General features: G+C 35.7%; 2 protein-coding genes across 3 annotated transcripts in view; one reads left to right on the top strand and one right to left on the bottom strand.

Annotated features, from left to right (window-relative positions):
* KATNAL2 (katanin catalytic subunit A1 like 2) overlaps window positions 1–24863 on the top strand; it is a 305997-nt gene that overhangs the window by 199367 nt on the left and 81767 nt on the right. The window lies entirely within an intron of this gene.
* HDHD2 (haloacid dehalogenase like hydrolase domain containing 2) overlaps window positions 1–24863 on the bottom strand; it is a 69911-nt gene that overhangs the window by 24544 nt on the left and 20504 nt on the right. For both annotated transcript variants that reach the window (XR_013165143.1, XM_077135538.1), the window contains one exon: window positions 18078–18162. Coding sequence is in view for 1 of the 2 variants with exons in the window: in XM_077135538.1 (XP_076991653.1) it covers window positions 18078–18162 (85 nt within the window). In the remaining variant the exon portion in view is untranslated. The remainder of the gene's footprint in view (window positions 1–18077; window positions 18163–24863) is intronic.

Genomic DNA, 24863 nt, shown 5'->3' with positions numbered 1-24863 from the left:
TTTTGCCAATTTTGTAACTGGGTTATCTGTCTTTTTGTTGTTGAGTTGAACAATCTCTTTATCTATTCTGGATACTAGACCCTTATCTGATATACCATTTCCAAATATTGTCTCCCCTTGTATAGGCTGTCTTTTACTTTCTTGATGAAGTTCTTTGATGCACAAAAGTGTTTAATTTAGAGGGGTTCCCATTTATCTATTTATTTCTTCAATGCTCGTGCTTTGGGTGTAAGATCTAGGAAACCACCTTTTATTATAAGATTTATAAGATACTTCCCTACATTTTCTTCTAAAAGTTTTATGGTCTTAGATCTAATGTTTAAGTCTTTGATCCATTTTGAGTTAATTTTTGTATAGAGTGTGAGATATGGATCCTCTTTCATTCTTTTGCATGTGGATATCCAGTTCTCTAGGCACTATTTATTGAAGAGACTGTTCATCCCAGGTGAGTTGGCCTGACTGCCTTGGCATAGATCAGTTGTCCATAGATGAGAGGATCTATATCTGAACACTCTATTCTATTCCACTGGTCAGTATATCTATCTTTATGCCAGTACCATGCTGTTTTGATGACTGTATCTTCGTAATACTCCTTAAAGTCAGGTAGTGTGAGACCTCCAACTTCATTTTTATTTCTCAGGATATTTTTAGCTATTTGGGGCACCCTTCCCTTCCAGATAAATTTGGCTATTGGTTTTTCTATTTCTGAAAAGTAAGTTTTTGGGATTTTAATTGGTATTGCATTGAATTTGTAAATCAATTTAGGTAGAATTGACATTTTAACTATATTTAGTCTTCCGATCCATAGACATGGTATGCCCTTCCATTTATTTAGATCTCCCACGATTTCTTTTAGCAATTTCTTGTAATTTTTTTTTGTATAAGTCTCTTGTATCCTTAGTTAAATTTATTCCTAAATATTTTAATCTTTTGGTTGCAATTGTAAGTGGAATTTTCTTCTTTATTTCCCCTTCAGACTGCTCATTACTAGTGTATAGAAACACTACAGATTTTTGAATGTTTATCCTGTAACCTGCCATTTTGTTGTACTCATTTATTAGCTCTAGTAGTTTTGCTGTGGATTTTTTGGGGTTTTTGACATATAGTATATTATCTGCAAACAGTGAGAGTTTTACATCGTCCTTTCCAATTTTGATGCCTTGTGTTTCTTTTTCTTGTCTAACTGCTTTGGGTAGAACTTCCAACACGATGTTGAATAACAATGGTGATAGCAGACATCCTTGTCTTGCTCCTGATCTTAGGGGGGAAGATTTCAGTTTTTCCCCTTTGAGGATGATGTTAGCTCTAGGTTTTTCATATATTCCCTTTATCATATTGAGGAAGTTCCCTTCTATTCCTATCCTTTGAAGTGTTTTCAACAAGAAAGGATGCTGAATTTTTTCAAATGTCTTTTCTGCATCAATTGAGATGATCATGTGGTTTTTCTGCTGTGATTTGTTGATACGGTATATTACATTAATTGATTTTCTTATGTTGAACCATCCTTGCATACCTGGGATGAACCCTACTTGGTCAAGATGTATAATTCTTTTAATGTGCTGCTTGATTCAATTTGTAAAAATTTTGTTGAGGATTTTTGCATCTATATTCATAATAGAGATTGGTCTGTAGTTTTCTTTTTTTGTAATATCTTTGTCTGGCTTTGGGATGAGGGTAATGTTGTCTTCATAGAATGAGTTAGGTAGCCTTCCCTCCTCTCCAATTTTTTGGAAGAGTTTGAGTAGGACTGGTACTAATTCTTTCTTGAATGTTTGGTAGAATTCACGTGTGAAGCCATCTGGCCTGGACTCTTTGGGGAGCTTCTTGATGACTATTTCAATTTCTTTACTTGTGATTGATTTATTTATTGAGGTCATCTATTTCTTCTCAAGTCAATGTTGGTCGTTTATGCCTTTCTAGGAAGTTGTCCATTTCATCTACATTGTCGAGTTTTTTAGCATAACGTTGTTCATAGTATCCTCTCATTACCTCCTATACTTCTGCAGAGTCAGTGGTTATGTCTCCTCTTACATTTGTGATTTTATTTGTTTGCATCCTCTCTCTTTTTCTTTTTGTCAACCTTGCTAAGGGTCCATCAATCTTATTGATTTTCTCATAGAACCGACTTCTGGTTTTGTTGATTTTCTTGATTGTTTTCATGTTCTCAATTTCATTTACTTCTGCTCGAATCTTCGTTATTTCTTTCCTTTTGCTTGCTTTGGGGTTAGTTTACTCTTATTTCTCTAGTTCTCCAAGTGACCAGTAAAGCTCTCAATTTTTGCTCTTTCTTCTTTTTTGATATAGGCATTTAGGGCAATAAATTTCCCTCTTACCACTGCCTTTGCTGCATCCCATAAATTTTGATATGTTGTGCTTTCATTTTCATTTGCCTCCAGATATTTACTGATTTCTCTTGTAATTTCTTTCTTGACCCACTGGTTGTTTAAGAGTGTGTTGTTTAGCTTCCATACATTTGTGAATTTTCTGGCCCTCTGCCTATCATCGATTTTTTAACTTCATTCCTTTATGATCCGAAAAAGTGCTTTGTATGATTTCAATCTTTTTAAATTTATTGAGACTTGCTTTGTGACCCAGCATATGGTCTATTCTTCAGAATGATCCATGAGCACTTGAGAAAAAGTGTATCCTGCTGTTGTGGGTGTAATGTTCTACAAATGTCTGTTAAGTCTAGTTTGTTTAATGTATTATTCAAATTCTCTGTTTTTTTATTGATCCTCTGCCTAGATGTTCTGTCCATTGATAAAAGCAGGGAATTGAAGTCTCCAACTATTATGGTAGAAATGTCTATTTCATTTTTCAGTGTTTGCCTCATGTATTTTGGAGCACTCTGGCTCGGTACATAAATATTTATGATTGTTATGCCTCCTTTTATTAATACAGAGTGTCCTTCTTTGTCTCTTTTAATTGATTTACATTTGAAGTCTAATTTTGGGGTATTAGTATAACTACTCCTGCTTCTCTTTTTTTCTTTTAACTTTTTTATCATATAGTATTATATATATATATACACATACACACACACAAAGCAAAGAAAAAAATCAATAATTTTCAAAGTACTCTTTAAAAAGGTGGTTACAAGGGGGAGTAGTAAGGGGTATGGTGTGTATGGGTTTTTTTTTCTGTTTTCATTTTATTTTTCTGTTGTCTTTTTGTTTCTTTTTCTGAATTGATGCAAATGTTCTAAGAAATGATCAGGATGATGAATCTGCAGCTATGTGATGATATTGTGAATTACTGATTATATATGTAGAATGGAATGATCACATATTGGGAATGTTTGTGTTTCTGTAATTTTTTTTAATTAATAAAAAATATATTTAAAAAGTGAAAAAGAAATAAAGACTGTTAAAAAACTGAAAAAAAAAAGAATTTACATAGCATTGCTGTCTAGTGTAATGGATAAACAGGGAAGGAAGACTTGGATTTATATTGATAAATCAGTATAGCATGGTTTAATGTAAGCTTGAGAACTTGACCTCTTTATGGACATAATTTGAAAACAGGCTTGAACAGTTTTATCCATAAGATACAATTGTGTATTTCAGATCCTGTGAAATGAAAAATGGCTATAATAGACAAAAGGTGGTAAGCTGAACTGTAGGTAGCAGGATGAAAATCATTAGTTGAGAGGAAAATTTGTCTTTAAATGTTATGAATTGATCATTTTAAAGCCCATAAACTTGTCAAAGATCCTATATAAAATAAACATGAAATTAATGATTGAAAAAAATATATGGTTACAGGATAGATCTCAGAGTTTGTCATGGGCTATGATACAATCCTCTCATATTTTTCCTTCTAGCTGCTCCAGAATATAGGAGGCTAGAAGGCTTAAGTACTTTTTTATTATCACAATCTACTTTTTTTTCCTTCTTTTTTTATGAACAATAACATATATACAAAAAAGCTATAAATTTCAAAGCACAGCACCACAATTAGTCATAGAACATATTTCAGGCTTTGACATGGGTTACAATTTCATAATTTTAGGTTTCTACTTCTAGCTGCTCTAAAATACTGGAGACTAAAAGAGATATCAATTTAATGATTTAACACTGATATTCATTTGTTAAGTCCTATCTTCTATGTATAATTCCACCATCACTTTTGATCTTTCCATATCTCTCATTGGGGTTGTTTGTGCTATGGCAATTCTAAATTTTTGCTATTGGAAGGGTTTGTCACTAATATGGTGTAGGGAGATGGAACTATCTGATGTTTTGGAGAGGCTGAGCTAGGTTTCAGGGCTTATCTGGACCAGAGACCCATCTGGAGGTTGTAGGTTTCTAGAAAGTTACTCTAGTGCCTAGAACCCTTGTGGAATTTTATATATTGCCCTACGTGTTCTTTAGGATTGGCTGGAATGGTCCTGGTTGGGGGTTGGCAGGTTATGACAGGTATGTTGCTCTTTTCTGATTGTTGTTTGCATGAAATATTTTTTCTCAACCATTTACTTTCAACTTATGCTTGTCCTTGGGTTTAAAATGCATCTCCTGTAGATAGCATATAGATGGGTCCTGTTTAATCCACTCTACCAGTCTATGTCTTTTGACTGGGGAGTTTAATCCATTAACATTTAGTGTTATTACTGTAAGGGCAGTACTTTCTTCTACCATTTTGCTTTTTGGATCTTATATGTCATATCTAATTTTTCTTCTTTTTTACCTTTACTGATAGTCTTCATTTCTACACTCTTCTCCATACCTCTCACTCCTGTCTTTTCCTATCTGTCTCTTGCAGAGCTAATCTCTTAGTCACAAATTCTCTCAGTGATTTTTTAGCTGAAAATCTTAATTTCCCCCTCACTTTTGAAGGACAATTTTGCTGGATATAGAATTCTTGGTTGGCAATTTTTCTCTTTTAGTATCTTAAAGACATCATACCACTGTCTTCTCCCCTCCATGGTTTCTGCTGAGAAATCTATATGTAGTCTTGTTGGACTTCCCTTGTATATGATGGACTGCTTTTCTCTTGCTGCTTCCAAAATTCTTTCTCTTTGACATCTGACATTCTGATTAGTGTCCTGGTACGTCTATTTGGATCTTTTCTGTTTGGGGTATGCTGCACGTCTTGGATCTGTAATTTTAAGTCTTTCATAAGAGTTGGGAAATTTTCAGTGATAATTTCCTCCATTAGTTTTCTCCTTCTTTTCCCTTCTCTTCTCCTTCTGGGACACCCACAACATGTATGTTCATGAGCTTCATTTTGTCATTCAGTTCCCTGAGTCCCTGCTCATATATATATATGATATATTTTATGATATATACACATATATATATATAAATATTTTTTTTTCATGGGCTGTCACTGGGAATCGAACCTGGGTCTCTGGCATGGCAGGCTTTGAGAATTCTGCCTTCTGAGCCACTGTGGCCTGCCCCATGCTCACATTTTCCCATTCTTATCCTTATATTTTCTTTTGCTTGTCCGATTTCAGATGTCCCATCCTCCAGTTCACTAATCCTATCTTCTGCCTCTTGAAATCTAACATTGTGGGTTTCCATTGTTTTTTGTTTTCATTTCTTCTACTGTGCCTTTCTTTCCCATAAGTTCTGTGATTTGCTTTTTCAGACTTCTGATTTCTTTTTTTTTGTTCATCCTTTGCCTTCTTTATATCCTCTCTCAATTCATTGACTTCATTTTTGATGAGATTTTACATATCTGTTCGAACATCCTAAATAAATTGTTTCAACTCCTGTATCTCAACTGAATTGTTGGTTTATTCCTTTGACTGGGCCACATCTTCATTTTTTCTAGTATGATTCATTATTTTTTGCTGGTGTCTAGACATTTAATTTCCTTAAATTTTTTATTCTGGAGATTGTTTTTACCTAGGAGTTTCTTGCTGGATGAATTTGTTGTCTTTCTGTTCTTTCACATTCAGTTCAGCTTATTCTAGACCTCCAGCATAGGTATGAACAGATCAGAATTTTTCAGTTCTTGTTTTCTTGTTTCTTGCCCGCCTGTATAGTGTCCTTTTTGTTTTTTTCCTAAGGAGGGTTTACTTAGGTTTTATAGACCCCAGTCAGATTTTCCCAGACCAAACTGGCCTCCTCTCAGGAGGAAAGAGTCCCCTGCATCAGTTTTCCCTGAGGGTGAGACCCAGCAGGTTGAAAGTCTTTCCTATGGAAGCCTCTAGACTCTGTGCTTTTCCTATCCTGCCCAGTATGTAGTGCTTGTCTGCCTGCAGGTTCCACCAGCATAAAGTGATGCCGTGCCTTAAACTTCAGCAGACTCTACCTGCAGGGGTCATAGCTGAGACAGAGGAGAGGTTGTAGGCTGGCTTTAATCGCTTCAGTTTTCCAGTCCCTGGGATCTGAATTACTTGAGGGAGGGATTCCACCTGATTTGGGCTCACCCCTCTCCTGGGGAGGGCATAGCCTCCAGGGAATTTACTTTCTTTCACCTGACCAGCCTCTTCATCTCTCAGAGGAGCTTAATTCTACCCTTGCCTGGGGCAGTTGGAGCCTGAGAAGCCTCGCAGTTGTGTCCAGAGAGCAGTCAAACCATAGAAGCACACCCAAGAAAAAAAGAAAAGAAAAAAAATCCTTTTCAGAGCAGGATCTCCATTCCTCGGGTTTGCCAATCAAGAGCTTAACTTGGTACATTGCTCTGTGTATCTCCAGGTCCTATGTGCCCGCTCCTTTCCTTCAGGCCCCAGACCCTTTCAAGTACTTTGCGATGTCTGATAAAAAAAAAAAAAAAACCTGTTTGTTTTTTTTTTTTCCTTCTTTTTCCTTCAGCACCAGGGCAAAACCCAGCAACCTTAGGTTTTACTAGAAGTTCAGCTGAGCTGAGGGTCTATTTTTAGTAGTCAGAATTTGTTAATTATTTAAACAATTGGAGCTTGGTTGAGCTTAGCCCCTTGCTGCTAGTAAAGTCTCTTTCCGTTTCCCCTCTGGAATGCAGCCTGTGGGGGAGGGGCTGATCTCCAGCTTGGGGGACTCATGGTGCTGGGTGGGATCACAGCTGGTCCAGCTTATCCAGATTGGTGTACACTGTGTGTCTGGTCACTGATGTGCCCCAGTAGTTGTTCTGTACTGCTCCTGGCTATTTACTAGCTGCTCTGGAGGATGAACTAAATTCCATGTCTCACTAAGCCTAAGTGCCTATACCTAGCTTCTTGAGGATCAGCCAAACTGCCTTCCAGAGCAGTTGCATCATTTTACACTCCAACTAACAGTGGCCTCTTTTTTCCACATCCTCTCTAGCATTTGTTTTCTGTTTTGATAATGGCCGTTCTAGTGGGTGTCAGATGATATCCCATTGTGTGCAAACTACACCTTATGAAAGTCAACCTACCACTCCTCCAAATATACCAGAATGTCTTTCTAAATAACTTACACCTTTCTAGGAAAGTGAATGACTTTTCACCATTTTCACTGATAAATCTTGTGGGAATAAAATAACACTACATCTTAACTGTCAGAATTACCCTATATGCCCAATATCACACTAGTGAGTCCCATTCATCCTGCTCCCCCAAACATCCTCCCCTCCTCTCTCCCATCTCAAAAAAATTCACCTAGTTGCTCAAGTCGATATCCTAGTAGCTATTCTTGATATCTTGCTTTCCTTTATCCCTCCCTCAACATTCTTACCTACTAGCAAATCCAGTAATTTTAAATTCCAAAACAAAAATTTCTCTTACTCTTTTACATGAACTTCTGCAACAGTCTTCCCGTTTTCTCCTCTTGCCCAAATAATTGTATGCCCATAGTGGGAGTTTTAAAAGCACATTAGATCATGCTCATCCCTGCTTTATATATTTTTTTTAACTTTTTTTATTGTATAGTATAACATATACAAAGCCAAGAAATAAAAAAGCAATAGTTTTCAAAGCAGTCTTTAACAAGTAGTTACAGGATAGATCCAAGATTCTGTTATGGGCTACCATATGATTCTCTCATATCTTTCCTTCTCGCTGCTCCAGAATATAGGATGCTAGAGGGCTTACATATTTTTTATCATCACAATCGACTTTTTCCCTTCTTTTTTTGTGAAAAGTAACATATATACAAAAAAGCTATAAATTTTAAAGCACAGCACCACAATTAGTTGTAGAACATATTTCACAGTTTGAAATGGGTTACAATTTCACAATTTTAGATTTTTACTTCTAGCTGCTCTAATACTGGAGACTAAACGATATATCAATTTAATGATTTAGCATTCATATTATTTGTTAAATCCTATCTTCTATGTATAACTCCACCATCACCTTTGATCTTTCCATCCCTCTCTTTAGGGGTTTTTGAACTATGGCAATTCTAAATTTTTGCTATTGAAAGGGTCTATCACTAATAAGGGGTAGGGAGATGGAACTATCTGATGTTCTGGAGAGGCTGGGCTAGGTTTTAGGACTTATCTGGACCAGAGATCCATCTGGAAGTTGTAGGTTTCTGGAAAGTTACTCTAGTGCCTGGAACCCTTGTGGAATCTTATATATTGCCCTAGGTGTTCTTTAGAATTGGCTGGAATGGTCCTGGTTGGAGGTTGACAGGTTATGGAGGGTAGCAATGTCTAACTGAAGCTTGCATAAGAGCAACCTCCAGAGTAGCCTCTCAGCTCTATTTGAACTCTCTCTGCCACTGATACTTTGTTGATTCCACAGTGCCAGGTCTAGATTCAATCGCTGGGAGTCATCTCCCACATCGCCAGGAAGACTTTTACCCCTGGATGTCATGTCCCATGTAGGGGGGAGGGCAATGATTTCACTTGCAAGGTTGGGCTTAGAGAGACTGAGGCCACATCTGAGCAACAAAAGAGGTCCTCCAGATGTAACTCTTAGTCTACCCTTCAGTAGCTTCTCATTGCAAACAGCATAAAATCAAAAGTCCTTAACAAAGCCTGTGGCCTTGCCCTATCTGGATCCCAGCTACATCTCCAGTCTCCAATTTCCCAATCTTCTCCAATCTCTTGGTTCCTGAAACAGGTCAAAATCTTTTCTGCCTCACGGAATACATGGTGTTTCATCCATGTATTTTATGCCTCAATAAAAAAAAAAATCGGTAACAGAATGTATTTATGTGGCTTATTCACCTGAAACTTTTCTAGAGTAGCAAGAGTTGCCTTGATCATAAAAGAATCTCCCCAAATGAAAAAATAAGAGTAGTTAGTAGCCCTGATATTTAACTCCATTCTATATTCTATGATTTGAAAATCTGTATATAGATTTCCTCTCTTGCATATATTAACATTTTAAATAATTCAAGTTCTTTATAAGCATTAAACAATTTCTTATCCCCAAAGTTTTTATTTTTATAGTCAGGATTTTAATTAAGAAGATTATAGCAGACTGCCCTTTCAAAATGGAAACCCCCAAAGAAATATTTCTAATTTGAGCCCTTCTGCCACACGGTTTGGAATTCCTCATGCCAAAGGCTCTAACTACTTAGAAGAGATTCAGGATTTATAGTATAAATGTAGCAATAACTGAGGCCATTATTGTTGTTTTTTTTTCTCTCCCATTCTCTTCTTTTCCCAAGGAATTCAATATATTGGAGTAATTCAACTTTTTATTTTTTCTGGAGAAGGAGATGGGGAAAGAAAACAATCCAATATTCAACAGAAACTATCTATGGTGATAAGAATCTCTGTTTTCCCAGAAAACAAAAAAAAAACTAATCTCTGTACATTTTGTGAGTGAATACAAACATGTTTCTAAGACTTGGAGGATTCTCATACCCTACAACAATTATCTGAAAGAAGACATTAACAAAGCTTCAAAACATTACTCTTAAAGAAATAAAAAAAAAAAGACAAAAAAAACATTACGCTTAAACAGCTTTTACTGATGTATGTATTTAAATTTGAAGTCACACTGTTATTTATCTTGAGGTATAATGACTTTTTTTTATTAGAGCAGTTGTAGGTTTACAGAAAAGCCATGCAGAAAATAAACGCCCCATATATACCCACAATACACGCATTTTTCCCTATTATCAACAATATGCATTAGAATAGTACCTTTGTTACAATCATTGAAACAATATTATTATATTATTATATTAAGTATAGTCCTTAATAATATAATAATAATTATTATTATTTTGAATAGTAGCCATTCTAGTAGGTATGATGTGGATTTCATGGTTTTGATTTACATTTCCCTGATGGCTAATGAGGTTTTTCATCTTGATTTTTTAATTAGATAAGTTGTGGGTTTACAGAACAATTTATACATGATTGTATTTTATCCAGGATTCCCATATACCACCCTATCATTAACACCTTGCATTGGTGTGGTACATTTGTTACAATTGATGAAAGCACATTTTTATAATTATACTATTAACTACAGTCTCTGTTTTAGGTTAGGGTTCACTGTTTGTGTTGTGCAGTTCCATGATTTTTAAGAAAATTTTATTCTCGTACCACATATACAACCTAATCTTTTCATGTGTTTATTGGTCATTTGTACCTCTTCTTTAGAGAAATGTCTATTCAAGGCTTTTGCCCATGTTTTGATTGGGTTGTCTGTCTTCTGTGTTGAGTTGCAGGAGTTCTTTATATAGTCTAAATATTAAACGTTCATCAGATACATGATTTCCAAATATTTCCTTACATTCTGTAGGTTGCTTTTTTACTTTCTTGATAACTCTTTTGATGCACAAAATGTTTTCATTTATTCTTTTTCTTTTGTTGCTTGTTCTTTGGGTGTAAAGTCTAAGAAACTACTGCCTAATACAAGGTTTGAAGATGTTTCCCTATGTTTTTTTCTAAGAGTTTTATAGTCTTGGTTCTTATATTTACGTCTTTGATACATTTTAAGTTAATTTTGGTATACAGTGTGAGGGAAAAGTCCACATTTATTCTTTTTCACATGGATATCCATCCTTCCCAGCACCATTTGCTGAAGAAACTATTCTTTTCCCAATAAGTGGACTGGAAACCTTTTTTCAACAATCAGTTGGTCACAGACATAAAGGTTTATCTCTGAACTCTCAGATTCCATTGGTCTATGTGTCTGTCCTTGAGCCAGTACCACATTGTTTTGATTACTGTAGTTCTATAATAAGTTTCAAAACCGGGAAATGTGATTACTTTGTTCCAACTTTGCTCTTTTTCAAGACCGTTTTGGTTATTTGGAGTCTCATCATATGTATCTGATAATTGGCCCTTCCATTTCTGGAAAGAAGACTGTTGGAATTTTGACTGGGATTGCACTGACTCTATAAATCGGTTTGGGTAGAATCGACATCTTAACAACCAGTTTTCTAATCCACAAACATGGAATATACTTCCATTTATATAGGTCTTTAATTTCTTTCAGTAATGTTTTATAGTTTTCTACATATAAATCCTTTATATCCTAGGTTAAATTTATTCCTAGATATTTGATTCTTTGTGTTGCTATTGTACATGGAATTTTTTCTTGATTTCCTCTTCAGACTGTTCATTACTAGTGTATTTCTACACTAGAAATACACTGATTTTTGCATATTGAACTTGTACCCTGCCACTTTGCTGAACTCATTTATTAGCTCTGGAGTTATGTTGGGGATCTTTTAGGATTTTTTCCTATGTAGAGTTATGTCATCTGCAATTAGGGAAAGTTTTACTTCTCCCTTTCCAATTTAGATGCTCTTAATTTCTTTTTGTTGCCTAACTGTTCTGGCTAGAACTTCCAATACAATGTTGAATAACAGAAGTGACAGTGGGCATCCTTGTCTTGTTTGCTAACCTCAGGGGGAAGCTTTCAGTCTTTCAGCATTGAATATGGTGTTAGCTGTAGGATTTAAATTTTTTTTTTAATTTTAACGTTTTTTTTTAATTGTGGAATATAACATATATACACAAAAGTAATAAGCATCCAAGCACATTTCAACAAGTAGTTATAGAACAGATTTTAAAATTTGGTATGGGTTACAGCTCCACAATTTTTTGTTTTTTTCTTCTAGCTGCTCCAAGATACTGGAGACCAATAGAAATACCAATATAATGATTCAGCAGTCATACTCATTTGTTAAATCCTATCTTCTCTGTTATACTTCTCCTCCTCTTTAATTAACATATATATGCAATAAATTTCAAAGTACATCGCAACAACTAGGTGTAGCACAGATTTCAGAGTTTGGTATGGGATAAAATTCCACAATTTTAGGTTTTTATTTCTAGCTGCTCTATGGTACCAGAGGCTAAAAGAAATATCAGTATGATGTTTCAGCAGAATCTTATATAATGCCCTAGGTGTTCTTTAGGATTGGCAGGAATGGTTTTGGTTGGGGTTTGGCAAGTTAGAGTAGGTAGCAATGTCTAACTGGAGCATGTATAAGAGTGACCTCCAGTGTACCTTTTTGACTCTATTTGAACTCTCTCAGCCACTGATACCTTATTTGTTACACTTCTTTTCCCTTTTATCAGGATGGCATTGTTGATCCCACATGTGGGATTTTTTATATATGCCCCTAATCATGTTAAGGATGTTTACTTCTATTTCTAGTTTTCTGAGTGTTTTTATCAAGAAGGGATACTAGATTTTGTCAAAAGCCTTTTTGGCATTAAATGAGATGATTATTCATTTTTTCCCCTTCATTCTATTATTGCGGTATATGACATTAAATTATTTTCTTATGCTGAGCCACCCTTGCATTCCTGGGATAAATCCCACTTGATCATGGTGTATAATTCTTTTGATGTGCTGTTGGATTTGGTTTACTTGTATTTTGTTGGGGAGTTCTGCATCTATATTCAAGAGGAATATTGGTTTGTAATTTTCTTTTCTTGTGATATTTTTATCTGGCTTTGTTAGAAAACATCCCTTTTAAGAGAGATTGAGAAGGATTGTTGTTAATCTTTCTTTGAATGTTTGGTAAAATTCACCAAGGAATTTACCAAAGTCTTGGGTTTTTCCTTATTGGTAGGCTTTTGATTACTGATTCAGTCTCTTTGTTACTGGTCTGTTGAGCCTTTCTATTTCTTCTTGAGTCAGGTAGTTCATGTGTTTCTAGCTATTTGCTCATTTCATCTAGGTTATCTAATTTGCTGGCATATAATTGCTCATATTATCCTCTTATAATGCTTTCCATAAAGCTATAAATCAGTTGCTCTTAATTTACAGAAAAGAGTTCTTAGTTTTCCTAGGTTTAGCAAATGCTTTATCCTTACAATTCCATGCAATTTTTTCCTTGTCTCAAATTTTAGTAATTTCTTTGACTTCGCAACTATAATCCTGAAAAAAAATTTATTAAAAAACCCATAAAGACTTTTCAACAAATATATTCTCAGAGGTTTGTGGGTTTTTATTTTCCCTCAGAAGTTTTTTAAAATAAATTTCAACAACTTGGAAATAACCAACAATAGGAAAACTCATAGCTAAATAATTTATTATACTTCTTAAATTAGAATATGCTGTAGAAATCAAACATGTTTTAGAAGAATATTTAATATGGAAACACATGCACAATATACTGTACTAGGTTTTTTTATTTTTATTTTTTTTATTTTTTATTAACGGAAAGAAAGAAAAAAGAAAAAAAGAAAGAAATTAACACAACATTTAGAAATCATACTGTTCTACATATGCACTCAGTAATTCTTAACATCATCACATAGATGCATGATCATCGTTTCTTAGTACATTTGCATCGGTTTAGAGGAACTAGCAACACAACAGAAAAAGATATAAAATGTTAATATAGAGAAAAGAAATAAAAGTAGTAATAATAGTAAAAAACAACAACAAAAATACCCTATAGCTCAGATGCAGCTTCATTCAGTGTTTTAACATGATTACTTTACAATTAGGTATTATTGTGCTGTCCATTTTTGAGTTTTTGTATCTAGTCCTGTTGCACAGTCTGTATCCCTTCCGCTCCAATTACCCATTATCTTACCCTGTTTCTAACTCCTGCTGGACTCTGTTACCAATGACATATTTCAAGTTTATTCTCGAATGTCCATTCACATCAGTGGGACCATACAGTACTTGTCCTTTAGTTTTTGGCTGGACTCACTCAGCATAATATTCTCTAGGTCCATCCATGTTATTACATGCTTCATAAGTTTATCTTGTCTTAAAGCTGCATAATATTCCATCGTATGTATATACCACAGTTTATTTAGCCATTCTTCTGTTGATGGACATTTTGGCTGTTTCCATCTCTTTGCAATTGTAAATAACGCTGCTATAAACATTGGTGTGCAAATGTCCGTTTGTGTCTTTGCCCTTAAGTCCTTTGAGTAGATACCTAGCAATGGTATTGCTGGGTCGTATGGCAATTCTATATTCAGCTTTTTGAGGAACCGCCAAACTGCCTTCCACAGTGGTTGCACCATTTGACATTCCCACCAACAGTGGATAAGTGTGCCTCTTTCTCCGCATCCTCTCCAGCACTTGTCATTTTCTGTTTTGTTGATAATGGCCATTCTGGTGGGTGTGAGATGATATCTCATTGTGGTTTTGATGTACTAGGTTTTTATAACATAGATTATAACATAGTATGTATACGTCCTCATCTTAGTAGAATTACATATGTACACGGAACCAAATGAAATAGCTGTGTGCTAAAATGTTGACTGTGGTTCACATTAGGTAGTGGGATTACAGGTGATTTTTAATTTCTTTTTTCACATTTTAAATTTATTACTATAAGGACACACTACTTTGTAATTAGATATTTTTTAGTCTTGTTAATACTAAGTTCAGATTAGTCTATTACATGATCTGTTTGCCCAGCTAGCCTTTCCTCCTAATAAAGATAAGCAAATTTAATTATAATTGACCCATTACTAAAATGCTCAAGATCTGGATTTCTACCTAAGATCAGAAGGTGAAAAAAGGTCTTGTTAAATGCTGGTAATACAACTATGAAAATGAATGAAATAGAGCTATGAATATTCATATTGATGAACCACATAATATTATATTATATTCCCTAGTAATATAATATTGCTAGGAAAGAAAGCAAGGCATGCAAAATAATACTATATTACTGTCTAGAAATACATATATATGTTACAAGTATAAAGAACTGTATGAAAATGATAACACTAAATTCATAATCATGATTATCTTTGGGTCCTAGGTAATGCAAATAGGGAAAAATATGCAGTAGATATCAAATGTGTCAATAATTTTCATTCTTAAACGGGTTGACAGGCATATGGATAGTCATTATACTATTCTTCATATTTTTTAGTATTAAAAAAAGGAAAAAGGATACCAAAGGCTCTTAGGACTTGAATGTTTTATAGAATCAAATTCCAAATAATATCTATTCCCTTTAACTGGCTCACATTCCTCCCCAAAATAAATTTTTTAAAATTCACTCTTCTCAATTTCATTCAGCATTTAAGACATTTGTAGACAGACTGTAAATGCCTTTTTTTTTGAGGGGGGGTACTTTTAAAAACACAGTAAATACGAGTCAATGCAACATGAAATGTTTATGTATATGACTGAAGGCAGTATGCCCCTGAAGCTGATATTCAAGGCAGCCATTCAATGGAGTTAAAATCCAATGTTTATTCTCATAATCAACCTGAATAGTAATTTAACTAATCGGTAGTTCATTTTAGATGAACACAATCCAAACAGCTGCAGTCACTGGTTGGAAGACATAGCCTCTATGGAAACATCAATATGCAAATAAGGGCAAGACCTAAAATCCTTCTGTTAACTCTCCACTCAGCTGTTAAGTGCATTTGTGAAATTAGAGTTGACCCGTAAGTGCACTGTAATGCTTTAAAATGTAGTGTTTAAAAAAAAATCAATATGGTTAGGAAAGTGTACTAATTAGACAGCATCCGAGCAATTACAAAGTCAGTATTATGTCAACATATTTTTATTACCCTGAGTCTAGTATTCATCAAAGACAAAGACCACCCAACTTCCTATTAAAAATGTCCTTCCCAAATTAGCGGCTAAAATCAATCAATACCCTCTTCTTGAATTTTGTGGTTAAAGAAAAGAATAGAAGGTAGTGGGAGTGTTCTAGTTTGCTAGCTGCCAGAATGCAACATACCAGAGATGGATTGGCTTTTAATAAAAGGGAATTTATTTTGTTAGTTCTTCAGAGGAAAGGCAGCTAACTTTCCACTGAGGTTCTTTCTTATATGGGAAGGCACAGGATGGTCTCTGCTGGCCTTCTCTCCAGGCCTCTGGGTTCCAACAACTTTCCCCGGGGTGATTCCTTTCTGCATCTCCAAAGGCCTGGGCTGGGCTGAGCTGCGAGTGCTAAGATGAGGTATGCCGAGATGCTTGGGCTGTGCTACGCTGAACTCACTCATTTAAGCACCAGCCAATTAAATCAAACATTCATTACAGCAGGCACGCCTCTTAGACGACTGCAGATGTCATGAGCAACAGATGAGGTTCACATACCATTGGCTCATGTCTATAGCAACAGAACTAGACACGTTCACCTGGCCAAGTTGACAACTGAATCTAACTACTACAGGGAGTAATTCAGAAGTAAAAAATGGTAGCAGGTTCTCTATTTCAAATGAAATATTTTGCTACAGTTGTAACATTTACTTAAGGAGTGCATGGGATAAGCCCTCCCAAAAAGCTAAAGTAGGATAATTTTAAAGTAGGAAATTTTAGTACCACAGACCTTCAAGCAATCTAGCATAGCAATGTATATCCAAGAAATAATAACAATAAACTGATACTGAGCAACTATAAAACGTGAGTTTGTTAATTTTAAACAAAAGTTTGAATATCACAGTGACTAACAAAGTCACAAATAAAAGTGCATAAGTCAGCTGTGCTTTAAATTAACTGAGGATCTAAAATTAATGTGCACACAAGATAAAAAGATGTCAATCCCAAAGTGCTATTTTTGGCCACAAAGACTGCACAAAGAGGAGAGCCATTTTCAAGATCTACAACAAATAACGTGCTAGATATAAAAACCTTGTAGTGAGTTTTCAAGTTTTCTAGAATATATACTTCAAGAAATGAATTCTCATAAAGTTAGATGATTTTTGTAGAATTACTCCTCGTACTGGTAAGAAAATGATGTTTTTATAGCATTCTTGCAGTTAAATACCAAACATTTACCAAACCATTAAAATAAAAAAACTAGTTCAATGTATATATATGCAACATTTCAAAAGACTATAAAGGTAAATTATATTGTTCAGCGGTTTGACAAGAAATAAAAGGCAATATGAAAAGCCTACGGAAAAAAGTCACAACTTTACTCTGGAGCAGGTTTGCCAGTAAATCTGGATACAATTGATCTCAGAGAGTACGAGAACTAGTGTGTAGTCTTCCTTTTGAAAGCAGCAGCAAAACATTTATATAAGAAAAATGCACACGCCAACCATGAAGATTTGTAATATCATCCTGCATTAGTTATGTTTTTCTGAATTTCTTCCAATGGCCATTGGAACATCTTCACTTGGCTATCCCATAGGGAAAACAGCCCCAACCTAAACTCATCACCTCCTAAATCCCCAAGAGGGTGTATTCTCTTTCATACTGACTCAGGTTGGAAATCTGGATGTCCTCTTTGACTTCTTGTTTTTCATCCCTGTCACTCAATCATTCATTAAGTCATATTGACGGTACCTTCTGAAAGTTGTTTAATATTCACCCCTACTGCTACTACCTGCGTTCAGGTTATTATCACTCAATTGTCCAATTTCTTCGAAAGTACTGTCAGGTGTGTCAACTCTTTTCCATAGACTGTTTTCTCTGGAGGGAGAATCACATGTACTGTTTTTGGTGCATTACATTGGAAGCTATTTTCCTTTGGTGATTAGCATAGTTAGTGGAGAATAACAGAAGTAATAATAAAGTTAAAACTTCTTTTTTAAAGTTACAATTTTATTATTAATTTCTATTCAAGAATATTGATTCTATAAACCAAAAAAAGCTGCAGTGATTATCACACTTTAACAAATAAATCATTTTTTAAAAATCAAAGTCAAGGTAATAATAACTATTATTTAATGGTGACCCTGAAGTAATCTTGATGATATCTGTCCTCATGTACATTCAAGTAGCCAGAAGGCAAAAACATAAAACCTTAACATGAAAAAGATTAAAGAAGGGAAAAAGGGGAGTGTATGATCAAATGAAAAATAAACAGCTAAAGACTTACCGGAATGCCTGATTCAGAATTTGATAATGAAAGTGTTCTGGTGCCAATCCTATGACCACTGCATTAGGATCACTAGTTTGTATTCCTGGAAGTAGAATAAATTATAGCTGAAAAATGCAATTAAAAGTAATGTCACATTTTATAATAAAGTTATTTTAGTCAATCAAATACAAATCTTTGCTATAGACATAATCCTAAATTTAAAAAATTATCCTGCCCAGAGTTCGTTGGAAGTATAAGAGGTACTTAAAAGAAAAGAAAAGGTCTCCTAATATTTTATATATTCCTTATGCATAACCTTACAGCTGGCAGTAACTAGAAGATGGGAATCAAAAATTGTAATGTGAGCGTCTCAAACAAGTAACAATTTCTAACTTCAAAAACTTCTAACTTCACTGATTACAATCAACAAGAACAGCCTTGAGTACCTTATGAGCTATCAGGTCAATAGAACTGATGAAGGACTAAAAATCTAAGAGACAAGGGAAATTAAACTCTATTTGACATAGCTGAAGTTAACACATCCATGATAAATCTAGAATGCAGTGTAGATGCTACATAATGCCCAATCTACTTTAATTTCCAGATATTTTATAATTAAAGCAAAATTTAAGACCAGATACCTGACAACAGGACTTGAGATATCTTGACAACCAAAGAAGTACCTTTACCACCAATTATTAAAAATCTGACTAAAGATTCTATGGATCATCCATAGGCCAATTCCTATTTGCCTGTCTTACTGCCTACCAGTAGTATCAATTCCACCAAAATGTGAGGGGAAGAAACAAGAAGAACAGACATCCAAGCTTCCAATTTCCTCCTTACTAGCAGCCATGAATATAGGCTAAAGTTTATTGAAGGCAGAAAAGAAAAATTGTTGGCTAAAGTAAGAGTTGGAGTTTTTGTTTGCTTTTTTTTGTTTTGGTATTAATTCCTTCTATCTCCATTTACCACTAGCAAAAATATTTGATATTAGCAAAGATATTTCCATTTTCTTCATTTACCTTGAGTATTTCTGCATTTAAGAAGTTGCAAATATAGTCTTAGACTGAATGACTAAGATTTCTTCCAGTCCAGGGACTCGGTTAATATACTCCAACTCTAGCTCACTGCTGAAACAACTAGTATCTTAACCTTCCTCAAATAAAATCAAAAGGGAAAAATCTGATTAAACATTGTTTTGTCGTTCTTCAGTAACTCAGAATTACAAATATACTGATTCTAAGACACATTTGTCATTATTTTTGGCTTCCCATTTTCTAAAAATCATTCTCATAATTGAGGAGTTCACTACTATATAAGACATGGTGAGAAACAATTCATTCTCTCCCTGTAGAGAGGCTAGAAGTGCCAGACACTTTTCCAGCCTCCCTTTCAGTGAAGGATGCTGGGATGAGACTGAAGATTTGCCAATCAGAAAAACCCAACCCAGGGCTTTGAAATGGAGGCTAGTAACACAAAGAAGGGAGAACCTCCTCAGGAAGGAGTAACTGTTGCAGCCAGGTGGAGATTTTGAGACATGAGTACTAGCTGGAACATCCAATATCCAGTGCCACTGGGGTCAAAAGGGTGAGCTGCAGAGTTCAACATTCAGCAGTGGCATCATTGGCACCTGCTCAATTCTGTGACATGATGTTGCACAATGCTCCTGACTGCATTACCCTAAGTCTAACTCTCCAGCTCTTTTTGACAGTTCTGTGCCAATAGACTTTTTTTCTCTTTTTGTCATGGAAATTTTCAATAATGCCATAAAAAGTAGAAAGACCAGTACAGTCAAGTCTGATGTACCCACCTCCAGTTTTAGAAATCGTCAACATTTTGTCCTCTTGTTTTATCTATCAAACTCTACATTTTCTGTACTTTTTAAATTAGAGAAGTTGTAGGCGTACATTTCTTTTTTGTGTCCTTTTTAAAGCAAACCCCAGATATGTAATTTCAGCCCTTCATATTTTAATATGCATCTTTAATTGATAAGGACTTTAAAAATAACCACCTTACCATTATTTTATCAACAAGGTTAATAATAATTCTTTAAGATCATTAAATTCCTAGACAATATTTTTAGTTCCCCAAATGTCTCAAAATATCTTTTGACATCCGGATGTTCAAATTAACATCCCAACAGGGTCCACATATTGCATTTGATTGCTATCTCTTGTGTCTCATTCTATAAAATCATTCCTCTCTCCTTATCTTTCATGCCATGATTTGCTGGAACTAGATCATTAAGATGGTCCCACATTCTGGATTTGACTGATTGCTTGTGTGCTGGTTTGAAGGGAAGTATGCCCCCTAAGAAAAGCCATGTTTTAATATGGATCCCATTTCTTAAAGGTAGAATAGTCTCTATTCAATGCTGTGTATTTGGGACTGTGATGGGATAATCTCCCTGGTTGATGAGATTTAGTTAAGAACGGTTGTTAAACTGGATTAGGGGATGACATGTCTCCACCCATCTGAGTGGGTCTTGATTAGTTTCTGAAGTCCTATAAAAGAGGAAACATTTTGGAGAATGAGAGACTCAGAGAGACTCAGAGAGAGCAGAGAATGCTGCAGCACCACGAAGCAGAGAGTCCACCAGCCAGCGACCTTTGGAGATGAAGAAGGAAAACGCCTCCCGGGGAGCTTCATGAAACAGGAAGCCAGGAGACAAAGCTAGCAGATGATACCGTATTCGCCATGTGCCTGTCCAGCCGAGAGAGGAGCCCTGACTGCGTTCGCCATGTGCCTTTCCAGATGAGAGAGAAACCCTGAACTTCATCGGCTTTCTTGAACCAAGGTATCTTTCCCCGGATGCCTTTGATTGGACATTTCTATAGACTTGTTTTAATTGGGACATTTTCTCGGCCTTAGATCTGTAAACTAGCAACTCATTAAATTCCCCTTGTTAAAAGCCATTCCGTTTCTGGTATATTGCATTCCAGCAGCTAGCAAACTAGAACAGCTTGTAATATTTAATTTGCTCCTCCAACCCTGTTTCCTATAAACTGGTAATTTGATCTAGAGGATTCATTAGGTTCACATTCCATTTTTAGGCAAGATTACTTTATAGCAATGCTATGAATTTCCTACTGTAGCACATGAAGCACAAGAAATCTGTTTGTCACACTTCTCATGATGTCAAGATTGATCAATAGATTTAAATGGTGTCAGCCTGATCCCTCCCTCCATTTTGAAATTCACCACCAACCCTTCACCTAATGTTTTTAAATTCTAGTGATGTTGTTGCCTATTTTAAAAGGACTTGTAAAATGGTGATTTTCTAATTCTGTCATTCCCTTTACAACTATTAGCTAGAGTTCTATAAAGAATTTCCCCTCATCAAATATTTGGTTACCTTAAAATACAGTTCAAATAGGACAAGCAGTATGCTTGTTTCATTCCCTTAATTTATCAGTTTTCAGAGTAAAGAGCTAGTGACCTAACAACCTCCGGGAGTGACCAATAAATTTTGCAGAGATGAGTATCATTTTGAACTAATGATTTTTATATACATGATATGTTTCAATCTACTACAATCATTATCCCTTTTTATGCTCAAATTAACCCCCTTCAAGTTGGCTACAGTATCCTTCTGACATGACCCCCATTAGTCTTCAGTAGTTTTCTTGCTAACACAATTTGATATCCTCGACTCACACACAGTTGTCATTGCTTCTAAGCCTTTTCAGCAGAAGAGACAGATACACGTATTTTTTAAGAGGAAAAAAGTTATGATATTTCTGTTCAGTCTTAACAGTGCACAACTTTTAATGAACTTAACTGATTTTTATATTTATATCTTTTTTCTTTTACACTTAAAATCTGGGGTCCTAATAATATTAGCATAATTACTACTTTGCTTTATCCTATAATGTAACTATAATTTTCCAAATAACTGTATATTACTAATAGCAGTAAGACAACTGAATGCAATTTAAGATTTCTTAGCAGTTCTTTTGTTCTTAGAATTTATCCCACTATGAATGAACAATATACTGAATTTTAAAGTAATTTGAAGCCATTCTTTTCTCTGAGTGTTTATGCCAACAACTTGATGTAGAGTTAATTTGTTTCAATTTATTTCTACTTTTTAAGGACTGCTTGGTTTTCACTTTTTAATTTTGTCTTTTAATTATGGAAATATTTACATGGTTCCACAGTTAAAACTATGTTACAAGGGACTTTTAGAAAAGTCTTTTCTTCTGATTCCTCCACTCCTTCCCTTCTTCCCTCTCTCTTCGGGTAACCATTTTTCATTAGTTTTTCATTTATCCTTCCTTAGCTTCCTTTTACAAATAAAAGACAAATACATATATGTATAACCATTTTTCCTCTCATTTCCTAATACAAAATGTTTAAGGTTTTCTACCCATTACATCTCTCACTTTAAAATACCCTATGAAGATCAGGCCTTATATTCTTCGTTTTGTTTTGTTTTGTTTTTCCAGCTACATGGAACTCCATTCTGTAGATGCACTGTAATTTATCAGTTCTTTCCAATGAACATTTGGGTTATTTCCAATCTTTTGCTATTATGATAAGGCAGTAATGAATGATCTTGCTCATATGGTATTGTGTATTTTTGCAACTTTATCTTGTAGACAGATTTCTGCAAGTAGGAGTGCTACTTCATATGTAATTTTGCTAGCTCCCCTCCATAGGAGTTGAACTATTTTATGTTACTGTTCTAGTTTGCTAGCTGCCAGAATGAAATATACCAAAAACGGAATGCCTGTAAAAATGGGAATTTAATAAGTTGCTAGTTTAAAGTTCTAAGGCTGAGAAAATGTCCCAGTTAAAACAAGTCTATAGAAATGTTCAATTTAAGGCATCCAGGGAAAGATACCTTGGTTCAAGAAGGCTGATGAAGTTCAGGGTTTCTGTCTCAAGGGAAAGGGCACATGGTGAACACAGTCAGAGTTTCTCTCTCATCTGGAAAGGCACATGGTGAACCTGGTCAGGGTTCCTCTCTCATCTGGAAGGGCACGTGGCGAACACAGCATCACGTGTTAGCTTCTTCTCCTGGCTTCCTGTTTCATGAAGCTCCCCGGGAGGCATTTTTCTTCTTCATCTCCAAAGGTCACTGGCAGGTGGACTCTGCTTCTTGTGGCTATGTCATTCTGCTCTGCTCTCTATGAATCTCTCTTTCTACAAAATATTTCCTCTTTTATAGGATTTCAGAAACTAATCCAAGACCCACCCGAATGGGTGGAGACATGTCCGTCACCTAATCCAGTTTAACAACCACTCTCGATCTCCAGGGAGATGATCTAATTACAGTTTCAAACATACAATGCTAAATAGGGATTAGAAGAAATGGCTGCCTTTACAAAATGGGATTAGGATTAAAACATGCCTTTTCTAGGGTCCATACATCATTTCAAACCAGCACATTCTACCCTCTGGACCCTAAAAAGACATGCTTTCCCCATATACAAAATACATTCATTTCATAACAGTATCAGAGAACATTAAACCATTCCAGTAACATTTCAAATACAAGATTAATACAATCAGTACAAAGTCTCATCAAAGTTAATTAAAGGCATGGACAGTCCTAAGGTAAAATTTTGTCCATTTGCTCTGGACCTTTGAAAATTCATAATAACTTATTTGCTGCTAACATACAAAGGAGGAATGTCATGGGATACATATGCACATTTCCATAGGAAGGAAAGAATACAGGAGTCACTGGACCCACAGAGTTTTGAAAACCTGCAGAACAAAGTCCATTAGATTTCAAAGTCTGAGAGTCATTCATCTTCAGGGCTTCCTAAAGCGACAGTCCCACCCTTTCCAAGGGCCTACACAGAGGCCTGCCTCTCTCTGAATGCAACCTTGGGGGACATTGGGGAGACCACTTTTTTTCTCAGCTCCACTCTCTCCAAGCATTGGGGTTGCACCTGGGCTCTCTGCCATCTCTGGGGCACACACTCAACCCCTCCATGTGGAGGCAGCCAGGCTCTCCCCAAACCCCAAGGAATGGGCTTCACTCTCTCCAAGGCCTGAGGTGGCATGACTCTTCCACTGCAAGGAGGTAGAAGGCCCATCCTCTGCCTTTGGGGCAAACTCACCCTCTTCACGGGCTTGGGTGGGTCCGCTCTCCTGGCCTGAGGCTTCTTGACTTCAGACCTCAGTCTCCATGGTTTTGCCTCTGAAGTTATTTTTCCTCCAATGTGTCCCTTCTCTGAACCCCCCAGTCTAGACTGGCAGCAGCTCTGTTTATACAGGTTGGTTTTCTATGCAGTAGCCTTGGATCGTGCCCATCAGACATAAGGAGTTTACACAAATCCTTCCTGTATAACTCCATGTCCAATCCTGGTTTTCTCTGAAATGGCTGACTGGTTCCACATTTGGCCAAATCCTCACATGGAGCACTATTCTCTGGGGTCTCCCTTCCTGGAAGCCCAGAATTTTCCAGGACATCAATTTCTGGTTTCTTTGTACCCAAGAGTTCAGTTTTCAGCTTATCTCTCTCCTGTTGCATTTCACTATAAGATATGAGGAGAAACCAGGCTACACTTTCCACATTAAATTTTGAGATCTCTTTTGCTAAATATCCAAGTTCATGGCTTTTAAAATCTGCTTTCCAGCCAAAGACACTAGTCAATTTTGCCAGATTATCTGCCATTTTAAAACAAGGATCACCTTCCTTCCAGTTTACAATAACACACGCCTCATTTCTGTTTAAGGCTTTATCAGAAGTGTCTTTACCAACAGTCTCTTCAAAGATTTCTAGGGCTTTTCTATCAGGCTTCTCACAACTCTTCCAGAATGTTCCCCTTATCCATTTAAAAAGCC

This window comes from Tamandua tetradactyla, chromosome 18, assembly GCF_023851605.1.
Source record: "Tamandua tetradactyla isolate mTamTet1 chromosome 18, mTamTet1.pri, whole genome shotgun sequence".
NCBI lineage: Eukaryota > Metazoa > Chordata > Mammalia > Pilosa > Myrmecophagidae > Tamandua > Tamandua tetradactyla.
This window is presented reverse-complemented; position numbering and strand designations above follow the sequence as displayed.